At 41.7% G+C, this 16,812-nt stretch overlaps 1 protein-coding gene across 3 annotated transcripts in view; it reads left to right on the forward strand.

Moving 5' to 3' along the window:
- Positions 1 to 16,812, forward strand: part of LRRC7 (leucine rich repeat containing 7) — a 220,369-nt gene that overhangs the window by 153,010 nt on the left and 50,547 nt on the right. For all 3 annotated transcript variants that reach the window (XM_019531612.1, XM_019531613.1, XM_019531611.1), the window contains exon 15: positions 5,243 to 5,443. In XM_019531612.1, coding sequence (XP_019387157.1) covers positions 5,243 to 5,443 — 201 coding nt within the window. The remainder of the gene's footprint in view (positions 1 to 5,242; positions 5,444 to 16,812) is intronic.

The following is a 16,812-nucleotide window of genomic DNA, read 5'->3' on the forward strand; positions in this document are numbered from 1 at the left end:
CAGATAGCAATCCTATTTGTGTTTCCTTATAGGGAACATTACTTTTATTTCTTATCCTAATGTTGGCTGTAGCCCACCAGTTGCCCCATAAATATTCCATCTCTACCTGTTCATTATAAAAGACGTATGTGGAGAATTATTTCTGTTCAGGTTTGTGGCAATCTATAAAGTTTTCTGGGAAATAAATTTCACGTGGTAGCTGGTTTGCTAATTTTTCCAAGTCATACAAAACAGCTCCCTTGCACTAAACATGAAAAAAAAGAGCTCAAATTAAGTGGTTGCAAGTGGACTGGAAATCCATGCAGTAAAGGAATGTCTCCACGTAGCCATTTTCCTATCTGCATAAACACTTTGCCATACATACTCATTTCTCTCTGTAAAGTAGACATTAGTGGGATTATGGTGGAATCCTACTGATAAACAATTTTACCAAGGCTCCTATGTTACATTTAAGATATAATTCCAGTGTTAATCACACAATAAATAGTAATACTGACCCACATTGAATCAATTTATGACATGATAATATAGCAAACAAGCCACAAAGATATTCCACGTATAATGTGTGACATCTCTGTGGCTGATTTGTATCACACTTTAAATTGAACATCTAGCATGTTTGGGCTGACCCATGACAGATCCCAGTATTCAGCCAAGTTTCACATCTAACATGGGACTGCCTCAGGGCCTGGGGGAAAGTTTCCTGAGCCAAATGCCAGGGAGCATCTCACTGATTTCAGGATCACAGTGCCCCAGACCTTTAAAAAAAAAAAAAAAAGTGAATGTTCAGCTGGGAGTCCTAGCTGTACATCTGTTTTTCTAAGTTCCCAGGGCACCTGTTGAAGCAGCTGAGGACAGCAGCTGGGACCAGGGGACAGTAGAGAAACAGTCTCTGGATCCTGGCACTCAGAGAGCTTTGCTGGGGCAGCCATACTCTTTAAAGCTGACCGGGTGCCAGGATCCAGATGATGTGGAGCAGTCCAACTGTAGGCACTCTCTTTAAAGCTCCCTGGGTACCAGGACCTAGAGACCATGGAATCTTCTCCCCGTCCCTTTACCAACGTGGAAGCAGAGATGGGGAGTGAGGAGTCGGGAGCTCCCTGCTCCCCCACTGCTGTTTCTGTGGATGTCCAGCTTTCATCTGCAACCCATTTTAAAAGTGCAGGGTGCTGCGAACCCAACACTGCAGAGAGGTTCTAGTGATTTCAGCTGAGTTTTACAGAGCATAACTCAGCAAAAAAATTGCAGTTTTAATTAAACTAGAAGTGTGTATAATTTTCATGTTGTATCTTTCCCTTAAAAGTGATTTTCAATCAGTTGTATCATTCCAAGGTAAAATAGATTTGGGAGTTGAAATTAAAACAAGAAATTCTTCCATCAGCAATTTTGCACTTTGGAAATTCTTTTCCCAGAGGCATGGTACTTTTGAGGTAACGTTTAAGTATAAAACATTAAAGAACAATATTGGAATTGGAGTCTAGATCTCATTGGTAATTGTCATTCTTAATAGTTTTAATATCTCTTAAGAAGATTCATGCTTCCCAATGGATTTTATCTAACAAAGCTGCCAATGTTTTTACTGCTGAATGGTAGTTATCATAATGATACATTCGAACCCTACTGAAAACCCTTGTATTAAATGTGTTGCCTCTCCAGATGTAACTCATTTAGTCATAGTATATTATTCTTTATATAGTCTTTTATGGTGCATATGTTATCTAGCTTGATTCCCAGCCACTCATAAGGTTATATTACAAATCTAACATTTAAATAATGGCCCAGATTTTCAGATTATGTAAATTTTATATAAGACCATATTTAAATATGATTTTTTTAAAACTGTAAACCAACCAAAGCTTTTTAGTAGCACTGTATAGAATAGTCTCCCAGTTTATTTTTTCCTTTTGGATTTCCATAATAATTCAACATAGTAATCCTACACTTATCTTTTATAGTAAAAGGCATGTCAAAGTGTAGTATCTTTAATATTTAGTCATTATATTTCAAAATTAAGTGTTAGTAGTTCTTATTGGTTTTAATTTTTCAAATTAATTTTGTTTTTGCATATTGGCCATACCTATTAATAGATATCAGCTGTGTATTGAAACCTCAGACATATTTTTTTACATCCTTTTAATTTATACAAATTATAATGCTGCATGTATATTATTAAGGACAATCTAGACACATGGGGCACATCCAGATGAACCCACATGTGCCTCTTGTGGTGTCTCAAAGTAGTTTGAGATGCCTCAAGAGGAACAGTGGGTACAAAAAAATCGTTGCCCGCACTGCATATCTGCAGCCCTGGTTCTAAATTTGATACCTGGAAATCCATGTATTTAAAAAAAAAAAAAAAAAAACACAGAAAAAAAGCAGGGTAGGGCATGGTCCAGGACTGTGCCCTGAGGCAAACCAGTGATGGGTCCTCCAGAGACACTCTGGTATCCAGCCAGAGCATCTCTGCGGTGCTTCTGTTGCCCCAGCACACACCCTTTGCGAGCAGGGCAAACAGGCACTGTCCCAAGTAAGCAGGGATGTGCGTGGGGGGAGCTGTGTAGTTTCTGAGGAGGGTTGTGGGTCTGGGGAGTGGTGGGGAGTGTATGGAGATGGTGTGGGGAGTGTTGTGGGGGGGCCACCACATGCCCATCCCTCTCACCCCCTGAAGCACCAGCTGGGCTGTGCTGGTGGCAGCACTGCTGGAAATGTGGTCTGTGTGGGGAGAATGGGCCTGGCAGGAACCGACCCAGCATGACACGGTCTGCTAGCGCACCTTTGGACAGGCCTAGGACATGTGGCTCCTGTCCAAAGGTGGGTGCTAGCTGGGTGGGTTGGATCAAGTTGGGTTATGTCAGACTGGGCTGGGCCAGGCCTGTTCTCCATGAGGGTCAGGTGGCGAAGCACCATAGCCCACTGTAGGCACAGCCATGCGGTTGTGTATTACTACCTGACCTTCACGGAGAACAGGCCCAATGTGACCCGGCCTGACCTGCCCAGCTAGCACACACCTTTGGACGGGAGCCACATGTCCCGGAACCATACATCCCAGTCCTGTCCACACATGTGTTAGTGGGCCGTGCCAGGCCAGGTTGGGTCTGGCCAGGCTCATTCTCTGTGCACAGACTGTGGGTCTGGCAGTGTTACCGCCAGCACAGCCCAGCTGGTGCTGTGGGGAGGGTGTGGCAGCCCCCCTCACAAACCCCACATCCTCCCCACACCACCACACCCTCCAAATCCCTCCTGCAAACTCTACACCACCTCCACACCCACCCACAACCCTCCTGCAAAGTGAAGGGGTCGGGGGAGCTCTAACTTTTCTATGGTAAGAAAGCCAAAAGCAAACATCAAAGCTTATAGATATTTAGAATTAATTTTATTACAATGATAGAGACACTGGTAGGCTCCCAAATCGCTTTAAAATTGTAAATATAGCAATAAAACATTGCCAAACTGATCGATCTGTCTGTCTGTCTGTCTGTCGGTCTATATATAGTTATAGATATACACCTCCCCCCCTCCACACACACACACACATAGAGGTGCTGTCCCAGGCTGTGGCTGCCCCTGGCTCCAGAGCTGGGCAGGGTCATTTTGCCCCAAGTGACACAACTTGCCCCACAGCAAAGTGCATGTCTAGACACATGTGCTGAGGCAAAAATACCCAGCACAAATTTGTGCTGCTCCTATCTGAGCTGTTGCACATGTGTCCACATCATGTGTGTGTAAGTTGAATTAGTTGTGTATACCGATATACATTATACCAGTGTCCAGAAGAATCATCTTTCTGCTGCTGCCACTGTCTTTTTGCTTTAAACAAACAGCAATCCACACACAAAGAAGTGGCTGCACAATACCTAGACTTGTGTTAGCTTAAACCTTAGCTCTGATTTATTTTTTCCTGGTGTAACTCCAAACAAGATTCTAGTGAGCTATAGCATTACAGAGCTATATATTATATTTTTCTCCTCATTGTTTACATCGTTGTGAAGGTGGGTTATACAAAGGGTGCAGACAGAAGTGCAGCTCCCGGCTGTAACTCAGAATCTTTTCTACAAAGCATTCTCAGTTACAGCCTTACCCCAGATCAAACAGAAGCTCACTGTTGGTTCCAGGGAGGAGGGGAATCCTAGCTGAGGGCTAGAAGTCTGCAGCTAGATTCCCATAGCAACAGCCATGGGCTCTCTGCCAGTGCTTGCTGTTTTCAGAATGGGAGAAGGGAAAGGAAGGAGAGGAAGCTCATTCTTGGGGCTCCCCAGCTGGTTCTGAAGGTGGGGAGGGGGTGAACTGAAACCCTCCCACCTCGGGGGGGCTCCAATACACCCTTCAGGGGGCAGGTTGAATAACTCCTAGACTTAACTCTCTCCACTTCCTTTCCTCCCTCCCATTCTGAAAACAGCAACAGGCTGGGGGGCAGCACAGACACAAGTTACAGAAGATGCTACATTTTGAAAAGTCTTTATCTGATATCTCATGCGATGAGGGGCCAGATTTTCACCCAAAAGGCTGTTTTTTATGTTTTCTGCAGCTGTGCATTTGTGTTTGATTATGGCTATAGACTGCTTTCTGTAACCAGATTGGGCAAAAATGGTGACTTCTGTCTGCACCTTAAAGGTGTCATGTATTAAGGCTTTGAGTTGCATTGAATAGTATAGGAAATTAACAGGACTGTCACTAAACTAAAATAACTCAAGGTGATGGAATTGAGCAACTAGAGATTTATTCTTCTGTATTTCTAGATGCATAAAAGTAAATCCATTTATATGAGTATATAATACGTGTACACAACAAACGACAATAGCTGCCCAGTAGGTTAAATTCTGTTCTCAGTTATTCCGTTATAAATCCAAAGCAACTCCATCCACTGAATTTAGCAACATTAGTCTGGACTTATAGCAGTATGTTTGTAACTGAGAAGTGTCCAAATATGTTAGCAGTTTAAATCTGAATGCAGATTCTGAGCCACATTGTAAAAGATAAGCTCAAAGGGATGGATTCTCATCTGATTTTTACATCAGAAGAGTTTCATACCAAATTGATAGCTGTATAACTGAGATCAAATTACAGCCCAATGACTTTAAAAAACATATTTAATGAGGACAAATATATGTAATACATTTCCTCAAATATTTTAATTCACCATTTATATATTATGCACTTAGCTGTAACTGTCAAAACATAAATTTAAGTTGTATGTCATTTTTGGGTTTTGTGCATGTGTGTTAATTCTTTTTAAATTGTTCAGGTTGAAATAAATCTAAAACGTTATCCAACCCCATACCCAGAAGATTTAAAGAATATGGTAAAATCAGTTCAAAATATGGTGGGCAAAACAAGTCATGGAGTACGGCCTGAAAACTCGACACCAACTACCAACCCTGAGCAAAGCATGAAAGAAAAATATGAGCACAAGTGGCCCATGGCAACAAAGGAGATTTCAGTGGAGGTAATGTTGCAGAATTGGTGTTTTATTTCAAGAGCTCAAAATGAGGTTTTAGCCTTGCTTCATCACATAACATGTAACTGGCATCACATGCTAGTCCTAGCAACATAAGCAATTATTTATGGTTTCAAGTTTTAAAAAATTATTTTTCCTTAATTATGAGACATCTTTGCAGGGTTGCCAACTGTCCATAAAGTTATGGGTGGTCAGTAAAAAAAAACAGGTAAAAAAAGCCTGTCCGTAAAGTCCATAAAAAATTGAGTTGTTTGTAAAAACTAAAGAACAAAGAGCTTGACTGAAACTCCACCTCTGAATATGGCTGGATGTTGAAGGACAGATAAAGTACAGCAATACCACTTGGTGTCTGAGTTGGAGCACAGCACCTTTCAGGGAGCATTCTTTGTAGTCCCCTTCTGTCCCAGCCACGTCCCAGCCATGTGCTGCTGCTCCTGCGTTCTGTTGCCTGCCTGTAACACTACTGGGTTGCAAGTAGACAGACAGTAGTCCTTCATTGTGGATCTGTGCTAGGGCAGGATGGCAGAGCCAGCAGGGATAAGACTGGGTGGGCAGCATTTGAGGATATTGTGGTGTGGTGTGGTGTGGTGTGATGTGGTGTGGTGTGGTGAATAGGGTACCACTGGCTTGCTGGTGGTATGCTTTAAAGGCATTGCTGGTATCAAGCCAGGTTGCCAAGCCAAGAAAATTATTTTTACTGACAACCAAACTTTTTTATTATGGCTGGTATTAAACTTCTAAATTTTAACCTGGCCCTCATCCAGAACCTGGCAGAAGGGTTACATTTACACTATGTAAAACATATGTCAGTAAAAAAAGATTGGTTTTATTTACTAAGAAGTTTACGGATTATCAATTTTTAAAAAATTGTCTTGGCTTGGCAACCCTGCATGTATGTCAGCAAAAAAATGGACTTTAAAATAATTCATATTTCAAGCATATGCACATAAATGTCATCTTTATTCAAATATTCAGTGACAAATCTGTTTTGTGGCTTTGCTATTAAGTTAGGTCAAGGTTCTGTTGCTTCCAGTGGCATAGAGTAGTAACTTAGTTCAGTAAGTTACATAACTTACTTACTACCTACAACGTCCTATTTGTTGCCAGCGTGAGTTGCAAAACTTGGCCCTTGGTAAATAAATATTGACCAAGAGAGAGTTAGTTTGTACATTACAATTCTAATGTGCAATTCTAACTTGAACATTATTGAAAGTAATTTTCTTCAGAATGTGTTCTAGATATGATACGCCTGGTTCAAAGCTGCTATAAGAATGCTGAGCTCCTTTGACTTTAGTGAATATTTATACACTTACACAAAGACTGAATCTAACCTCTTTTTGGATCAATTAAAAGAATGAATGATGAAATAATTTTTTCATTCCAGGAGTACTTCCTGAGCATTCCATGATTAACTATGGGAGAGCTACAGAGAACCCTTCGTGCACTCTTGAAATCTCTGCACAATCTGCATTTTTTAAAATAAAACATTAGAAAACAAAGTCATTTGAAGTTTATCAAGGTGTCTTTTCCATCCCCTTATAATATAAATATACTGATGCATTGTCCTTAAAATATACCACCCTGATGCCAGCAGTAACTGTGTAACTACATGAATTTTTCTTTTTCAGCTGTGTATGTACCAGGGCATTAATTGGGCTGTTTTGACCATCCAGAGGTCCCAGTAACCATTACTCCAATTATTGTACTGATAGGTGTGTTATATTTATAGGGTAAACTAGCCAATTGCCCATCATGAATGAGGATTTCAAATCCTCACTCCTGACCCGCAGCCCCCCACCCACTGTCCCTGCTGTGCCCCTCAGTCCTGACCTGCAGCCTCCTGGTGCTGCCAGTGACCCTCATTTCCAACCCACAGCCCCCCACTCCCTCCTGGTGCCCCACACTCCCAAGCCACAGCGCCCCCCCCCAGCCCTGCTGCTCCCCTCATTCAACATACTGACCCCAGCTCTGCCAGTGGCCCTCACTCCTCAAACTGCAGTACCTTGCCCCCCGGGCCACGATGGTGCTTCTCACTCCCAACTTGTAGCCCTTCCCGTCCCTGCTGGTGCCCCTCACTCCTGATTCACAGTCCCCTGGTGTTGCCAGTGACTCTCATTTCCAACCCACAGCCCCCAGCCCCTATCCTAGTGCCCCACACTCCCAAGCCACAACCCCCAGCCAGCAGCAACACATAGGGGTGCACAGGGGTGCATGTACACCCTCTGAGAGCGCTGGTGCATCCCTTCACAGCAGCATTCCCCACTTAGCTGGCAGGCAGGCAGGCAGGGGGGCAGGTGAGAGTGCTGGTGCCCCCCACCCCCAAGAGCACTGGCCAGGGATTGGGGCTGCCAGGAGAAGTGCCACTGGCACTTCCGGATGCATCCCAGGTCCTTCCAGGCAATGTTCCGTCATAAAGCCAGCTTAGAGGGAACACTGCTTCCAGGTTGGCATGCACGACTGGCTGTGAAGGGACCCTGCCCCAGTTCCTGACTGTCTGCTGGGGGGGCAAGTGTCCCCCCTGACTCAGGAGGCAACACTTGCCCATGCCCCCAGCCCTGCCAGTGCCCCTCACTCACCAAACTGCAGTACCCTGCTCCTGATGGTGCCCCTCACTCCCAACCCACACCCTCCCACCCTCTGTCCCTGCTGGTGCCCCTCACTTCTAATCCCCAGCCCCCAGCGCTGCTAGTGTGCCCTGCCCCCTGCAATCCCAACCCACAGTTCCTTGCCCCCACCCCAGTGCTCCTCACTCACAACCTGCAGTCCCCTGTCTTCCCAGCCCTGCCGGAGGGCTTCAGCTGGACCCATCCTACCTGGGCTGGAGCGTGGTGGCTCTGATTTATGCAGGCAGTAGCAGAGCATGTCTGGCCCCAGCACGGGCTGAAGGAAGAGGAGGGGAGGCTTGTGTGTCCCCCCCGCCACTATGGGATAGGGCTGCAGTGCCCTGCGGGCAGCCTGGCCACAGCCCCTTCCCCTTCCTCCCCTTCTTCCCCCACCCCAGGCAGTGGCTGCTTAGCCCCTTCAAGCACAGGCACTGCTGCTGCCTCCCCCACCCCCTTCCGCTGCTGGAGAACAGGCAACCCTCCCGCCTGCCCTGTTGCGGCTGCAGCCCCCATACCCCTTCCCTGCCCGAATGTTTGGGATTTTGCTGTACTTTAAGCCTGTGGAATGTTTTAGTAGATACAGTAAAATCTGTTATCCAGCATGCGTGGGGAATGGGGGTGTCAGGTATCTAAAAATACTGCTTACCTAAGGCCAGCTGGGATGTGCAGCTGGGGGTGGGGGAGGGTGTTGGTGGCAGCCAGAGCACTGGCAGCTCAGGGTAGACATTTTGGCCAGATACAGAGTGGCAGCAATGCAGGATGGTGGGTGGTGGTAGCGGCCGCCATATGCGAACTTCCCTTCCCTCTTCCCCTCCCCCCCCTGCATCCAGGTGGTCATCCAGAAATCTGGTTAATAGATTATTCCAGTTAGTAAAATGCCAGATAACAGGGCTTTTACTGTACTTTGAAACAAAGTATTCAAAGTCAAGTCATCTACTATTTTATTTTAAATCCTTAACTTTCATTATTTCTTTTGGAAATAATGGAACTGTAAACTCACCAAAATTATGTAGTCACACATATGTTCCATTCTCTGGTGAGCAAAATGCATCAATGTTTGCAGGCGAAAAAATACTAATTTCTAGTCTGTCTTTTTATTGTGAATGTGTATAAACTGCTGATGTATGTGGCAATAGACGTATATGTTAAAAAAAAACTACTTAACAGAAAGAAACTCTAAGAAGCAATGCTACTTTTCTGTAGCTAAGGAAAACTTTTCCTGCAATGCGATGAAGCTGTTTAAATTATAACTGTGTCTGTTTTCTGCCTTAAGTGGCTGTAAGTGGCTGAAAAGTGATTTCTTTTTATTCTTTGTCTTTGTAACAGCTGAAGGTGATTGATTGAATTTGGATTTTAGGTCCCCTGGTGCCTTGTCAAGACTAGTTACATAGCAGTCATGTTAGCAAGAGGAAAGGGAAGAGTCTGTTCTAACCATCACCCAATTAGAGAGAAGTTATACTACATGAGTATTTTACTGCAGTGATGCAGCATATATTACACATCTCTAACCTTAGTTAGCTATATTGCTTTACAGTTGCCTGTCCCCATGCTACTTGTTAACCTCTGAATAATTTCATAAAAGGACATTTTTAAAAAAAAGCTTTTCACTAGGATAAGTTACTTATTTTATATAAAGAACCCCCAATTTCTGCCTACAGTGGTTTACGTTAGTTTATATTTAGTCCCTTCCATCCAAAGCTACAATTTTATAACCTGAAGGGGGAAATTTTCATCATCTTCCATTCTAATGTACATCTTAAAATTATTTGAGATATCTTGCCCCTTTACAATTGGATTTCGCTCTTTTAAAATGATAAAGAGAAGCCATAGTAGAGCTAGCTTAAACAACAAGTGGATAAATCAGATCTAAATTGTGATGAGAACTTCAGATAGTTAGTAAATAGGGATAGGACTCTAGATTAAAATGCAAATCAAATACTTGGTTGTCTTTTATTTAGCATTTCAACTCAAACCAATTTTAATAATTAGAAGATTCCATTTTATGTAAAAACACTTTTTATATCCTCAGGAGCTGTTCAGGCTTGTTTCAACTCTGTTCTCTTGTGCTTTCTTTGCCATAAATTTTACATGAAAATCTGAGACTAACTTTCTAATAATCAAAATTACCTTCTAAAATGGGTAACAGGATATACCTCAAATCCTATTTTCCATTTTCAGTAACAGCAAGTAAGCAGTTTCCTTTAAAGCAACTGAATATGGCATTTCATTGTCTTAAAAGTAGTATAGAAATGTATTTGTTTGGGGCAGAAAGAAATATAGGATGACCTAGTTCACCCCATATCTCTTGTGGGACATATCTATATCTTGTAAGACATGGTTGCAAATGTCATGTCTTCAAATGAATATCACTGTATCTCTACATTCTTAGATACATCTGGGCTAGGGACAGACATTCAAAAAGCCTGAGCCTGAATTGATTCAGTCTTTGCAGGTTAGTCTATCCTGCAAAGCTTGAACCAATTTGGAGGTGGACAGACATTCCCTTTTAATTCTAGAAATACAGGCACATGACTGCAGTGCCTCAAGCTAGAAGCGGGGGGCGGGCCACGGGACACTAGAGCAGCCCTTAGTTCACTTCACAGTGCTGAGCTGAGTGGGGTGGGGGACATGGCCAAGCTGGGACAGGACTCTCTGATTCGCCCATCAGGGAACTGATAACATTGTTTATCACCCCTAACTCAGTGTTTATCACCCCATTAAGAAAACAACAGAGAGACATTGCCAGCTACCTGTTATTTCTGCTTTTGTCACAGCATGGACCAGAGCCAGCATGTTGTCTGCTGGCTAATACACAGACACCTCTCAGCAAGGCAGAGGGGAGGGGAGGGAAGAATTCCTGCTTAGTAGGCATTGGTGAGATGGGGAGTGGGGAGGGAAGCAGCTGGCAAGTCGTTGCCAGATCTGCAGCCAGAGAGCAGGGGGGTGGGGCCAGCTCTGCTGTGGAGCAGAAAGCCCCACCCAGCCTAAAGAACATGCCAGGATGCTGGGGGAGTGTGGTGTAACTTAAACCAGCCAGGGGACTGGGGTAGACATTGTATAAACTGGTTTGACCAAAATCAGTTAAGTCTGATACTATTCAACCAGATTTATCTCAAACTGATTTATGTCACTGAACATCTATTCTGTTACAATTTTACACCGGTTTCTGATCACTTAAACCATTTTATGTGTAACGTCTGTCCCTAACCATAAACTCATTTAAGATTGTGGCTGCAGGGAACATATAGAATTGTTATCTTTTTTTTTTAAGAAGTCCTTTGTCCAACCTTAAGGTTTTTCCTTCCTCATGTTAACGCCTCACAAAAGATTTATTCTTATCTGTTCGAAAGAACAAATTGTCAGATCATTACAGGATTCCATTGACTATTGCTAGTCCATAATTTAGTCTCCTTTTTACTTATCTCTTTTTAAATGATTAAAAATATCTTTTCTCACAAGAGATGTCATGAGTTTTTCTGATGAGACCTTGTCTCTGTTCTATAAAAATATCTATGTCAATTAAAAAAAATACTATGTACAATATCCCCAAAAGGGCCAGGCTCTCACTTCATACAGTGAATTTATTTCTTAAAACCACTCATAGAAGATTTAGGTATCTTCACTGATTTTTCTCTTTGTGTTTTTTGCATGCAACGCACACTGGCATACCACATGCTTCAGCATAAAATTTACAACCACAAGGCACCCAGATTTCTTTTTCATGTTTACTCATATTCTATACAATTGGGACCTTTACTTTACTGTAATTTCCCAAATGAACCTGTTTTGTATTCTTTTTCCAAACTCATTAATCTAGCCATATTTTTATGTAAATTGGAGTTTTTCACAGTTATGCAGCAACTACTGTGTAGTTTTTCTGCAGTCAGGTTTATACTATCAGCTACTTCCAGGTGTTAAATTATTATTTAAGTATAAAAATTAAATAAAATGTTTCCAACCACTGAACCCTTGCTACCTCCATTTATGAGGACTTGATTTGGAGAAAATATCGACTTTCTCCTAAAAGGCTATTTTATTTATTTATTTATTCATTCGTTCATTCAATTTATATGGCATACTTCTCAACAAAAGCTTAGGGCAGGCAATGATACAATTATAAAACCCTGATTCCTCCCCTTGCTTTCTGCCCCATCTATTTGCACCCAAGTTTCAGTTGTTCCATTAGTTCTTAACATGTTGCTATTGCTGCTGCTTTTCTTATTCACTATTTTATTGTTTTGTAGAAAAAAACCTAATCTCCAGGCAGTCATAGCCACCACAATTTTATCCTACATTTATATATTTTTCTGTAGGCTTTAAATGTAGTTGTATGCTTTTTAGTCAGCTCTGCAGGTGAAGTGCATTTTTTTAGTTCAGAAACAGTTTCTCTTTCATGTACCCAGTCATTCTGCTCAAGTACATCTATTTCTTACTGATAGTGAATCCTTCTATCTTGCTCCACATCAGCCATCTGTTCAGTATCTGGAGCTTTGTCCTGTGCAGCTGTGCTCTTATTTGAAGGATTTTAAAAATCCTTCCTTCTCTAGTCTTCTTTTACGTTTGCCATGCTTTCACCCGACAGCTTTACAGCTTATTCATCTCAACATGAACAATCCTTAAAATTTAATTCCCTGATTGATTATTCACCATTATATACTTCATTCTTGTTCCTGAGAAACGACCCTCCATGCTTTTTCCCATACCTTTTGTACGCATCTTCGTCTTCATATTCCTAAGGATTGAATTCCCCCATATCACAATGCGCCTCTCTTTGTGTTCTGTTCTTGGTTTAGCTCTGCGTCTTTTTTCTCTTCCATTAATAAATCTTCTTTTACACCTCCTTATTTTTGTATGAATGTAGGCTATTCTCTTGTATGGAAAAGCACTGAATCAAGTAGAATTTGCTTATGTACTTTGTGTCATCATTCACACTTAGGGTTTTGCAAAGAAATGTTAAAATATGTTGAAATTTGGAAGGGAAGGTTGGCTAGGAGGTAAGATGAACAAATGAAATGTGTCACAGAAGAACTCACAAAGCAGGCAAACAGCTAACAAAGAACTCTGTCTTCATCATTTGACAAAAAGATAACAAAAGTTTATAAATTAGTAATTTGTTGTGTTTTAAAGCAAGTAGTTTTTACTTTAAGCTTATAACTTACAGAAGTTTTATGGCACAATTTGACATTCTGGGTTTCAGAGCTACCTGTTTGATTCAGGCAATATCATAACTCAATTTTGGAAATCCCAAACAGGAAGGAGAAAGAAGAACATTTAGAAAGCTTGATAGTACGATAAAAAACTTAACATGTACTATGCTTTAAAATTAAGGTATGTGACAGCTTGAGAATACTGCACATTTTTTTTCAACATGGACATTGTATGGTAAGTTTGTAATGTCCAGGTGGCAAAGGATTGTGCAACATTGGAAAAATACCACTGCATTATTGTCAGCTTTAAGTTGCGTTCAGACCTATTGTTTTGTGTAGGAAATCTGGAATAGTATAAAGGTGGTATTGTTTGTAAGCTAAACTAAAATAATTTAAGTTCTTGAATACATTACAATAACTGGAGTATGTGACAGAAGCAATTTGAGGGAGTAATTAAACTGATAGATAAAGAATCTACATTTTGCTATTCTGAATTTGCATATCTACTTATAACACAAAAATATTAGTTACTGAAGTATGATCATACTTTCCAAAAACTGCATATGTGATTAAACCCTACTACATATTTTTGCTAAGAATCATGTTTCAAAATTCAAAATAATGAATTATAAACCTTCTGAAAAATTAAAATAGCATACTTATTAAGATTAATAGCAAGATGAATGTATATAATATTGTCCATTTTATAAATGCATTTGTGTTTACACTACTTTAGATTAAAACATGTTCTCAAATATTGCATCTCTGTTCTTTCTTGCATCCTCTTTATCAAGTCTTATAGCATACATTAAATGGGATATTCTTGTTAACAAAGTTGTAGGAGGTATGGACCCTCAGATCTCAATTCCCCACTACTTTTAGTGGTGCACGTTGCCTCCTAAAATACTTCTTTCTCCTGAGATTTTTCTCTCCTTTGCTCCTACTTTTGAGTATCCACCTTCTCTTTCTCCTTTCTTCATTCTTCTCCCATTCCTAACTCTGCCAGGAGCCCTCCTCTCAGACAACTTTCTGTCACTTAAAACAGCTCATTTTCCTCAAAACAAAGCTTCCCAAGCTTCTGTTTCTCTTTTCCCCAAAGATATTAATCTTGAAACTGTCTTTCCTAACCTATCTACTCCCAGGTTCACCCAGGATACTGTCTTCCATGAGATACCTTCTCAAAGATCTCACCTTGAGCCTAGGTATCCGCCATAGCCCCTTAAACAGCCTTGCCAGGAACATTCTCATGGCTGTATTTCCCTTGGTTCCTTTTGACAAGGTCTGTCCTAAGGCTTGGATCTTGTTTTTAACTCATTTAGATATTGTGTTCCCCTATCTTCCCTACCATCCTATGTCCTTTCCAAGATACCTGTCTTCAGGTCCAGTTAGTTCTATATATAACTTCTCTTCACATATTCTTTTCTCCTAGCTGCCTGTCATGAGATCTCCTCATTTTAACAAGCTCTAAAACCATTATTTTTGTTCCCCCTCCTCCATCTCTAGTTTTATTCTTTCCATTTTGACACTCAGCTGACTGTTGGTTAGTACAGAAAATCAGTTGGGTATAAGATGCCAGGCACTAAGGTGTTTGGATTATGCATGTACTGATTTTAAAAAGTTCTCAAGTGAAACAGAACTTATCAAGGTAGATTTGAGAAACAAAGTGGTTGAAATTGGGCTAAAATAATCTTGGATGAAGTAATGGATTGTCAAGCAGTAGCAGTAGATGAGTGATAGTGAGGTGATGAATGAAACTAGACTGTAAATGACAACATTGTAAATACTTGCTCATATAGGATTGGGTGGGTTGGCATAATAAGATAGTTACATTGGAATGAGGACAGATAATTTTCTGTGGCAGGTGATAACTGGCAAAGTAGTACTAAGACATTGAAACAGTTGCAAAGGTCCCTCAGATATATATCACTTCATTTTTTAAGTTAAGGAGCTCAAACTGTACGAATCTAAGAACTCGTTTTGACTTTATAGAACTAAGGAGGTCAGGAAGCAAGGAAAATGTGTTAAAAATTAATATCTTACAGATAGAACCTATGGGTAGTTCTCCATTCCTTTCTCCTTTTGGACCTAAAATCTGCCATATTTCCTAGAATATAAGACAAGGTTTTTCCCTCTCAGTCAGCATGGGGGGAAAAGCTCCTTGTCTTATATTTGCATACAAGGAAACCTCATTAAATACATGGTCTATCATTAAATCACTGCCAAAAGTAACATATGCTCAGTTATGCAAACCAACTAGAGAGTTGATTAAACACAGCCAACACTAAGCAAGACTATATAAAACATGTCCCATGTTGGGCAAGCATGCTTATGGGAACCTACCACAAGGATTAGTACAGCCCATCTGAATAAGATACATGGTAGTGCCCGATGAGCTCAGACCCATCAGTGTTGACTTCTTTTCAAGTCGTGCTGGACCAATACACTGAATACGTTTTTACTTCCTCTTCATGCTCATAGCTGAGCTGTGTCCTTCTTTCCCATTTCCAATCATTCCTGTTTCTTCACCACCCTTAAATGTCTGGCAGACATCACCAAACAGGGCCCCAAGCAGTTCACCCAGAATCCCTCTGTCACCCCCTCTCTTAGCCTGTTGCACATGATTAGTATGGCCCACCCTCCATGAAGTGGAACTGGGTGAGGGGCACCAGCAGTTCTTCTGGGTTGTGAAGGGAGTCAGGGGCAGGGCTGGGGGGTTGTTGTGGGGGGAGTGAGGGGTCCCAGCAGGGCTTGGGGTGCTGTGGAGGGGAGTGAGGGGCACCAGCATGGCGAGCAGGCTGTGGGGGAGGGGGAGGAGAGAAAAGCACCAGCAGGACTGGGAGGGTTGTGGGGGAGAGTGGTGGATTGAGGGGCACCAGTAAGGCTAGGGGGCTGTGTGGGGGATGACTTTTATTTTAATCATGGATTTGTGGGGGGTTATCATAATATTTGTAATTTTTTATTGAGGAAAACCAGGATCCCCACTTATCTGCATATACATTTTTGGAAGATCCCAGGACTCATGACAAGACCACCCAGTTCCAGTCATGAGTGGGGGACAGGTTAGCACATGGATCCTTTGTGGGAGGCGTCTGAAGTACACGCACATACTGAGCAGTGCTGAGCTATGGGGTCACCATAGTTTGAAATGCTTTTAACTCTGCTGGGGTCTGAGCAATGATAAATCATGAGCCTTTTGGCTTTGGACTAATATAATGCATATTTTATACTATATATAAGTAGGTATAAAATATCTGCTTAAAAAGTGTGTTTATGGAGTGTGGCGCTAAAGCTTGCAGCAATTTCAGAAAAGGTAAAATGTCTCAGTTCTGGATAAATGAAGTTTATGGACACCCCTAGTAATTTGCCTATATGCAAATTCCTGTAGCCATGTTTATTTCAAAATTAGTGTTTTCAAATTTGCCCCTCACTTCCATATGCTTAGAGAGAGCAGGGTCTAACAATAAGGGGAGGAAAGAGGCTGCAGGGGAAAGAAGTTGTGGGGACAGAAGACAAGAAGGCAAGGGGGCCACCTGATCCCCCTAGATTTATTTTCCCTTCTGTAGCAGTGGGAGGGGGACAAACTCAAAGCAAACCTTCAATAATCAGA

This window comes from Crocodylus porosus, unplaced genomic scaffold (genome assembly GCF_001723895.1).
Source record: "Crocodylus porosus isolate Cpor-Errol unplaced genomic scaffold, CroPor_comp1, whole genome shotgun sequence".
In the NCBI taxonomy this organism is placed as follows: domain Eukaryota; kingdom Metazoa; phylum Chordata; order Crocodylia; family Crocodylidae; genus Crocodylus; species Crocodylus porosus.